This window comes from Anneissia japonica, unplaced genomic scaffold (assembly GCF_011630105.1).
Source record: "Anneissia japonica isolate Jap-2015-1 unplaced genomic scaffold, ASM1163010v1 scaffold1065_len1792383_cov172, whole genome shotgun sequence".
NCBI classification, from domain to species: Eukaryota; Metazoa; Echinodermata; class Crinoidea; order Comatulida; family Comatulidae; genus Anneissia; species Anneissia japonica.
The window spans coordinates 1,073,572-1,083,661 of NW_022684135.1; the positions used below are offsets into that span (position 1 = coordinate 1,073,572).

Below are 10,090 nucleotides of genomic sequence, written 5' to 3' on the forward strand. Positions count from 1 at the left end.
AGGTATTATAAATGTATGTATATATATGATTATTCTATCCTAAATTTTTCTCAAGGCATTATATCTGTATATAAATAATTATTTCATTCTGAACCTTTTTTTTCTAATTACAAGCAACCATGGATTCCAAGATATTGTTTAAGGCCCTGTCCAGACTATCACGTTTGCTCTATCAAATAAAAAATGTTGTACAGTGCCCATATATAGTCATGATGTGCCTATATATGGTCATGATGTGCCTATATATGGTCATGATGTGCCTATATATGGTCATGATGTGCCTATATATGGTCATGATGTGCTTATATATGGTCATGATGTGCCTATATATGGCCATGATATGATGTCATCATGACCATGTTTTGTCAAATAATAGTCTAAATAAGGTTTATAGTTTGTTTACAGACAATAATATTGTAATAGTGCATCTTATTTATGTTTAATAGATAATTTTTGGCTAATTTTTCTATAGTGAAAGGTAGTATATTGTAATGTATGTTTTTAAGCTTAAGGAAAAAAATGTTTCCCCCAATATAGTTTTAATATTATATAATGTACTTCTTCTTGCGTATGTTCTATATATTTTAGTATTTTAGTTTCCTTTGTTTTTAGCAGTTTCCTTTAATAAAGGAGGGTTATACTGGAATTAATACTTTCTTTATGTAATATGTCTTAACTATGGTAACTATCAGTTTACAGCAAATATATTATGTAATATTATAGTATATAAGACAAATATTAACAAGCAGGTGTGATTAGAATTAGCAGTATTATCTATTTTAAAGTAGGCTCATGCTACTTTAAATTTAATAGGTAATTATCAAACAAACATTTAGAAGAATTTTTGTATTTACAATCAGATTTTTTGGTGTATTAATGTTGTCTTTTATGATAAAAATATGTTAAATTACAGTAAGACAAATATTTAGAAGTTACAGTAGTTGTGATTAGACGCAATAGTATGTTCTCTCAATTTTACAATAGTCTGATGATGTAAATCTGATATGTTCAGTAGATTTATTAGTTGTAATTAGAATATTTTACATTTTACACAAAAATTATAGTTAAAAATATGCTAATTAAGGTTTGACAAATATATAGATGTTTTGTGATTAGAATAAGTGGTATACTATATTTAAAGTTACTCCTATATAAAGATAACTAAAGAAAAGTTGATATTAAATTATGCAAAATTCTGAAGCGCTTGTGGATTAAAAGAGTTGTAATCATGAACCCCCCTCACCCCATGGTATGTAAGCATAGGTACTGAAGCTGTAATATTCATCAAGTGCACACATTTATGTACCAGGTTCAATTTGAATTATAATTATGTATAATTATGTAGAATTAGATTTCCAATGTTGAATATAACCATTGTCTGTTTCATAAAAATATTGTTTATAGTATTTACTCCTATATAGATAACTAAAGAAAAGTTGATATTAAATTATGCAAAATTCTGAAGCACTTGTGGATTAAAAGAGTTGTAATCATGAACCCCCCACCTCACCCCATGGTATGTAAGCATAGGTACTGAAGCTGTAATATTCATCAAGTGCACACATTTATGTACCAGGTTCAATTTGAATTATAATTATGTAAAATTAGATTTCCAATGTTGAATATAACCATTGTCTGTTTCATACAAATACTGTTTATAGCAAATAACAAACACCAATAAAAATCACCACAAGAACTGAATACAAAACATGCAAACAAAATTGTATACTTGTTGACATGGCAACCACCAAAATAAGCGTTTATTTTGTCAACAGAGTTCACAGTTTTTTTCTTCATTACGAAAAGGTTTTTTTTATCAATATTTTAAATGCAAGAAAAAAATCTCAGAGCTCAATGCGATTTATTGCAAATATAGTCAAATTGCAAGAATTAGTATTACTCGCAAAGTCATAAGATAATTAGAGTACTCACAATGATTGTAGTGTATTTGTATGTGATTATTGTGTGATCAAACACCGGCTAATAAATGATGAACCAGACAAGAACATAGAGTCTACTTGTGTGTATATTTTGCAGTATATTTTTATACCTTGTTTTGCAAATTTACTTTTTAGTGTACGCAGGGGCGGATTTAGGGAGGGGGGGCCGGCCCGGCCCCGGCCCCCCTTTTGAGAAGTAAAAAAAAAAAAAAAAAAAAAAGAGGGAAAAAGAAAAAAATAATAGCCCAGAATGTCTCAAATGTTATGTTCGGGCGTCTAGAACACAAAAATTTCGCGGGGGCAAGCCCCCATACCCCCTTCGACAGTGTTGTCTCAATCGGCCCAACTTTCGGCCCCCTTCCGGCCCCCCCTTTTGGACATTTCTGGATCCGCCCCTGAAGATTGTCATAATAATAATGTCATAGTAATGTGGTGGTTAAATTCTTCGAATTTATATAATTAGGAAGAAATATACATCTTATTTTTGGACATTTCAAGGCAGCGGCAGGCATAATAAAAAGAATGAAAACTTTGCATTTTCATAGACTTTGGAGGGAAAAAATATTTAAAACTAAATCTTAAACATTTTTGGGGGTTGGATACATTTGGGTCAAACAAAAATATTCAATATACTATTTTTTATATGAACTACTTTGAAGATCACATCCTGGCAGCCTTCTTCAACATCCTTAAGAAGCTGACTCAGATGGAGGAACAATTATGTTACCAAAGATACTAGAAACACTGAAAGGAAGACCAGTTTCATAATCACAATTATATTTGTTTATATTTCTTTTTTCACCACTTCGTCATATAGGCGACGAACTGTCTGCTATAATAATAATAAATTCAAGAGTAAATTTACATTTTTTTTTATTAAAAGTAATCAACTTATATTACAATCCCATTCAACTATAGATTGAAATTCTGTTTATAGAAAGAAAACTTGAATTGTAAATAAATCATGCATTTTACAGTTATGTAAGCTATTTCATATCAAGTTTAGTAGGCTTTTATAAACATAGGCCTATGCTTATGAATTTTAAAATGTTATATAATGTAGCATCTTTATTTGATATCCATCTGACCAGGATCAATAAATTCACACTGTATGAGGTGATGAACGTTTGATAGCATCAGTGGATCATCTTGTACGTAGTGGTTAAAAGTTAATAAATGTTCAATTGGGAGTGCATATCTTCAAACTGTGATTCACCATGAAAATTACTGGGTGGAAGTGTACAATTGTTTTATGTTGTGCTGCTGCATTTAATTCTGTATCTGGTAAGTTAGGAGTTTGTCCCTATTCAAGTAGTCTTGTATTTAATATTAAACAAAAACTAAAATCGCATACATAGCAAATGTGTATCTGGTGATATTGTACTGCATATAATATGAATGTCACTACAAAAATTTTAATCACATGATTCTTAAATAAAAGGGAAACATAGAATAAAATTGTACTAAATGTAAAACAAGTTTCTTGATTTTTTTATTTTTTTTAATAAAACTAGGGTACTGATCCTATTCAAGACACCTACATAATATATAAATATCCGAAATTATACATATTTTGCACAAGTGTATTTCGTCTTTTTAATTGAATCAGATTGCAACATCCCGTCTTGATTATTGCAATATTCTAAATCTTAAATTTGCATACTTAATAATAATAATTATAATAATTGTCAACTTTTTATAGCGCGTAATGTAAAATACCTCTATGCGCTTTACATCAGAGAGTTGGATAAATTTTTAAAAATTTCATCTAATAAATAAATGAATGAATATCAACAATAATTATAAATATACTATTACATAAAGCTGAGCGTTTGGCTATTAAATTGGTATGGTTCCTGCCTCTTGCACGCCAGGGCCCGGGTTCGATACCCGGCTCTGTGTCGAGTATTTATTTCAGGTCTTTTATAATAACAAAAAAAACACTCAGCTCCCGAATAACTTTCTCAGCAGAGTTAAGCGAGTTAACAACCATGTTTGTATTCGTTTGATGTTTAGTTAAGGCATTAATTTATAAGTTAGCACCGGAACTTCTAACAGGCATTGCCTTCTTGGTTTCGGTAGTGTACCATAGGTGGTGGAATTAATAAAGTTTATAATTAACTATTAACTATTAGTTATGAAAAATTTGAAAATACAGTGATTTTATTTATATTTTTTTGATCTGTACCTACTTGTTAAATATTTATTTTCTTGCCCTTATTATCATACCTTTTTTCAAACTTTTTGTCTTTTCTTCCCTGTTCCTTCTTTACCACCTGTCCCTGTTTTTCTTTAGTTCCCTGTAATTTATTTCATCAACTTTCTTGCACCTCCCACTTTCCTTCTTTTATTTATATACTTTCTTTCATTTTTTCCTTTTCTTTTCTCTTTTTTTCAATAGATTTTGCTTTTCTTACCTTACATTTTCCTTTTCTTTTCTTTGCACATTTCTTAATCTTTCCTTTTTCTTTCATTACCATTTCCTTTTTTTTAAATTTTTTCTTTTCCTTCTGAGTCCTTTGATTTCTTGGCTTCCTTTTCATATCTTTACCTTAATACCTTCCTTTTGTCTTTCTTTAGCTTCCTTTCTTTTCATTATCATTTTCTCCTTATTTTACCTTTCCTTTTTTCATTCACTTTCTTTTCTTTACCTTTTAATTGTTTTTTTTTTCTTTTTCTTTTCCTTTCTTAAACTTTTCATTTTCTTTCTTTTTCTTATTCATTCTTTACATTTTTGTTTCTTTTTCTTCAGAAGCTCCAAAACTCAGCTGTACGCATTAGGCAAAGATCTTAAATAGCAAAATAGTGCTCTCTGCACAAAAAGTAATTGTAATGGAGAGAGGGGTCCTAGTTGTTACCATGGTTGTTACACATATAGAAGTTGCAGAATGTGCTATCTTGAGTTAACATCATTGATGTCAAAGTTGAAAAGTAATTGTAATTTACAGAATTTGAGAGCTGAAATTGCAGAAAACGCTATCTTCTTATTATAATCTTTGGCATTAGGCTATAACATATTTCCAAAAATATCGGTGAGCTTCTATCTTCGCTCTCACATCAACTTGGTGGTGAAAAAAATACTTGACTTCTAATCCAGGGTCCTGGGTTCAGTTTCTGTGACAGCAGGACTTATAACGAGCCAAATGGCCGAGCGGTTAAAGCAGGGGCACCGTGATCATAGCCAACAATATCGGCACGGGTTCGGCGGTGGAACCAGTCTTTTCGGATAAGGATTATAAACCGTAGGCCCAGTGTACACAAATGCTCATGTGCACTTTAAAGAACCTAGTACATCTTTCGAGATGAGTAGGGGGTTACCCCGGTGTATTGGTTCATTCAGCCCCTGTCGTGGACAGATGAAAGTGCGGCGGTTTCCTGGCTGCTGAAGACATGAAGTGACCCTTAGGGGAGGACAAAGCTATGTAAAGTGCAACATCTAGCCCCGAGCGCATAGAGACCATGTATTATGCGCTATATAAGTCTCCAACCATTACCATTACCATTATAAAGCATTATCCATCCTGTAATTAGCAAATTACTTGCTGTTGGATGCGAATGAAATGAAAAATAAAATAAATACATAAACATAATTGCTAAATTGTTACTGTTTCTGTGAAACTAAATAATGTATTTGGTTCAAAAAAACTGTCTTAATATTTTATGTCTTTTATCTCTTCAAAACAACTCACTGTTTAACTTTGTCTGCTCAACCAAATTATATCACTTGGTAACCTATATGACTAAGAAAAACTACATGTTCTACAACTGGATGTTTTATTTAAAAAAATAATTGTATTTTGTAGCTCACACAACCATACCTACTTCTGGTGGTAAAGTTGACTACATTTAAATTCTTTTGCACACTACAGTATAACAGTGTTGTTTAGTCCCAGTGATAATAATTCATGTAAAAGACCTCACAACATGAACAGTAAAGAACAAAGTATTATGGTAAAGAACAAGATAGCGCTTTCCATGATTCTAAGCACAACAAATAGAAGGATCGATGATCAGTAAAAAGAGCATAAAAAGTAGTTGTATTTGAGAGAGGAGATCAGTAAAAAGAACATAAAAAGTAGTTGTATTTGAGAGAGGGAGTCCTATTTGTTACCACGGTGGTTGGTTGTTCCAGAATTTGCATTCAAAAGTAATTGAAATTGCAAGGATGCCTTGCACTGTGTTGTTTACAGAATTTGGATGCAGAAATCGCTATCTTGTTATTATAAGATCTTTGGTAATGGTATACAGTATGGTGGCGCTCTTAAATCTAAATTCTGAAGATACTGTATAGATTTTATCTTTTTCTTTTTGATAGTTTAAGCTAAGGATACACATAACATACTGACGTTTCAATAAAAAAATAATTTTTACTTTGTAGCTCACACAACCATATCTACTACTTCTGGTAACATCCAATGGCCAACGACTGAAGGTAAAGTTAACTATAATAACTGTCAAATTATAAAACAGCATGAGTTTTGCCTACTACTAGTATTAGTGTTTGGTCCCAGTGAATATAATGCACTTAAGACCTCACAACATAAACATAACTAAACTACCGTACATTATTACTATATTACAAGTGAAGTAATGGTACCAGTATGGTGGTGCATTAAAATCTAAATTCTGATGCTACTATATATGGATCTTTTCCTTTTCGGCAATTTAAGCTATGGATACACATAACATACTGATGTTTCAATGAAAAATAATTGTATTTTGTAGCTCACACAACTATATCTACTACGTCTGGTGATACCCAACGGCCAACGACTGAAGGTAAACTTGACTAAAATAATTTTCAAATTATAAAACAGCACAAGTTTTGCCTACTACTAGTACCAGTGTGGTTTCGTCAGTAAAAATAATGCACTTAAAAGACCTCACAACATGAACATATATAAACTAAAGTATGTTACTAAAATCAAAATTATTGGTGGCAAGTGAAGTAACGGTAACAGTATGGTGGCGGTATTAAATCTAAATCCTGATGCTACTGTATATGGATTTTAAAAAGCTCACACAACCATACCTCACAAAATGGACATATCTAAACTACCGTACATTACCACAATCAAAATTATTGGTGCACAACTTGTATTCCGTTTCAATATAAATTTTGTATATGGATTTTAATATCTTTTCCTTTTTGATAATTTTAGTAAAGGATACTGGAACACAACGGCCAACTACTAAAGGTAAAGTTGACTTTTGCTACTGTATATGGATTTTATATCTTTCATTTTGATAAATTAAGCGATACACATAACATACTAATTTGAAAAAAAAAATTTGTACTTTGTATCTCTGTCAATCATATCTACTACTTCTGGTGATACAAAACGGCCAACGACTGACGGTAAATTTCACTATAATAATTGTTAAATTACAAAACAGCAACATAATTAAACTACCAAATGTTACTACAATCAAAATTATTGGTGCAAAACATGTATCCCATTTCAATTCAAATTTTGTATATGGATTTTTTCCTTTTTGATAATTTAAACTGAGAAAACACAAAACATTACTTATTTAAAAAAGAAAATAATTTGTACTTTGTAGCTCTCACAACCATATTTACGACTTCTAGTGATACCCAACGGCCAACGACTGAAGGTAAAGTTGACTATAATAATTGTCAAATTACAACAGCAACATATTTAAACTACCAAACGTTACTACAATCAAAATTATTGGTGTACAACTTGTATTCCGTTTCAATTGAAATTTTTTATATGGATTTTTTCCTTTTTGAGAAATTAAACTACGAAAACACAAAACCATTACTTATTTAAAAAAGAAAATAATATGTACTTTGTAGGTCTCACAACCATATCTACGACTTCTGGTGATACCCAACGGCCAACTACTGAAGGTAAAGTTGACTATAATAACTGTCAAATTATAAAACAGATGAGTTTTCAATACTACTAGAACTAGTGTGGTTTGGTCCCAGTAAAAATAATGCACTTAAAAGACCTCAAAACAAAAACATGTCTAATCTAAAGTATTTTACTACAATAATAATTATTAGTACATGCCTTGTATTCTGCTTCAATTGAAATTTTATGCTACTATATATAGATTTTTATATCTTCGTTTTTGATAAATTAAGTGATACATATAACAAACTGATTTAAAAAAAAGAATTTGTACTTTGTAGCTCTCACAACAATATCTACGACTTCTGGAGATACCAAACGGCCAACGACTGAAGGTACATTTGACTATAATAATTATCAACTTATACAACCGCAACATATTTAAACTACCAAACGTTACTACAATCAAAATTATTGGTGCACAACTTGTATCCCATTTCAATTGAAATTTTGTATATGGATTTTTTCCTTTTCGATAATTTAAACTGAGAAAACACAAAACATTACTTATTTAAAATGTAAATAATTTGTATTTTGTAGCTCTCACAACCATATTTACGACTTCTGGTGATACCCAACGGCCAACGACTGAAGGTAAAGTTGACTATAATAATTGTCAAATTACAACAGCAACATATTTAAACTACCAAACGTTACTACAATCAAAATTATTGGTGCACAACTTGCATCCCGTTTCAATTGAAATTTTGTATATGGATTTTTTCCTTTTCGATAATTCAAACAGAGAAAACACAAAACATTACTTATTTAAAAAAGTAAATAATTTGTACTTTGTAGCTCTCACAACCACATCTATGACTTCTGGTGATACCAAACGGCCAACGACTGAAGGTAAAGTTGATTATAATAATTGTTAAATTATACAACAGCAATATATTTAAACTACCAAACGTTACTTCAATCAAAACTATTGGTGCACAACTTGTATTCCGTTTCAATTGAAATTTTTTATATGGATTTTTTCCTTTTTGAGAAATTAAACTACGAAAACACAAAACCATTACTTATTTAAAAAAGAAAATAATATGTACTTTGTAGGTCTCACAACCATATCTACGACTTCTGGTGATACCCAACGGCCAACTACTGAAGGTAAAGTTGACTATAATAACTGTCAAATTATAAAACAGATGAGTTTTCAATACTACTAGAACTAGTGTGGTTTGGTCCCAGTAAAAATAATGCACTTAAAAGACCTCAAAACAAGAACATGTCTAATCTAAAGTATTTTACTACAATAATAATTATTAGTACATGCCTTGCATTCTGTTTCAATTGAAATTTTATGCTACTATATATAGATTTTTATATCTTCGTTTTTGATAAATTAAGTGATACATATAACATACTGATTTAAAAAAAAGAATTTGTACTTTGTAGCTCTCACAACAACATCTACGACTTCTGGAGATACCAAACGGCCAACGACTGAAGGTACATATGAATATAATAATTGTCAAATTATACAACCGCAACATATTTAAACTACCAAACGTTACTACAATCAAAATTATTGGTGCACAACTTGTATCCCATTTCAATTGAAATTTTGTATATGGATTTTTTCCTTTTCGATAATTTAAACTGAGAAAACACAAAACATTACTTATTTAAAAAAGTAAATAATTTGTACTTTGTAGCTCTCACAACCATATCTACGACTTCTGGTTATACCAAATGGCCAACGACTGAAGGTAAAATTAACTATAATAATTATCAACTTATACAACAGCAACATATTTAAACTACCAAACGTTACTACAATCAAAATTATTGGTGCACAACTTGCATCCCATTTCAATTGAAATTTTGTATATGGATTTTTTCCGTTTTGATAATTTAAACTAAGAAAACACAAAACCATTACTTATTTAAAAAAGAAAATAATTTGTACTTTGTAGCTCTCACAACCATAACTACAACTTCTGGTGATACCCAACGGCCAACTACTGAAGGTAAATTTGACTATAATAACTGTCAAATTATAAAACAGATGAGTTTTGCCTACAACTAGTACCAGTGTTGTTTGGTCCAAGTGAAAATAATGCACTTAAAAGTCCTCACAACCTGAACATATCTAAAATAAAATATTTTACAACAATAATAATTATTGGTACATTCCTTGTATTTCCTTTCAATTGAAATTGTATGCTACTATATATGGATTTTTATATTTTTGTTTTTGATAAAATAAGCAATACACAAAATATTACGTATTTAAAAAAGAAAATAATTTGTACTTTG

The 10,090-nt window shown here is 30.4% G+C and overlaps 1 protein-coding gene across 1 annotated transcript in view; it reads left to right on the forward strand.

Moving 5' to 3' along the window:
• Positions 1–2,970: 2,970 nt before the first annotated feature.
• LOC117103604 (CD97 antigen-like) overlaps positions 2,971–10,090 on the forward strand; it is a 37,731-nt gene continuing 30,611 nt past the window's right edge. The window contains exons 1-8 of the mRNA XM_033244186.1: positions 2,971–3,224; positions 6,319–6,372; positions 6,666–6,719; positions 7,103–7,138; positions 8,624–8,677; positions 8,885–8,938; positions 9,227–9,280; positions 9,487–9,540. Coding sequence (XP_033100077.1) covers positions 3,158–3,224; positions 6,319–6,372; positions 6,666–6,719; positions 7,103–7,138; positions 8,624–8,677; positions 8,885–8,938; positions 9,227–9,280; positions 9,487–9,540 — 427 coding nt within the window. The 5' untranslated portion in view covers positions 2,971–3,157. The remainder of the gene's footprint in view (positions 3,225–6,318; positions 6,373–6,665; positions 6,720–7,102; positions 7,139–8,623; positions 8,678–8,884; positions 8,939–9,226; positions 9,281–9,486; positions 9,541–10,090) is intronic.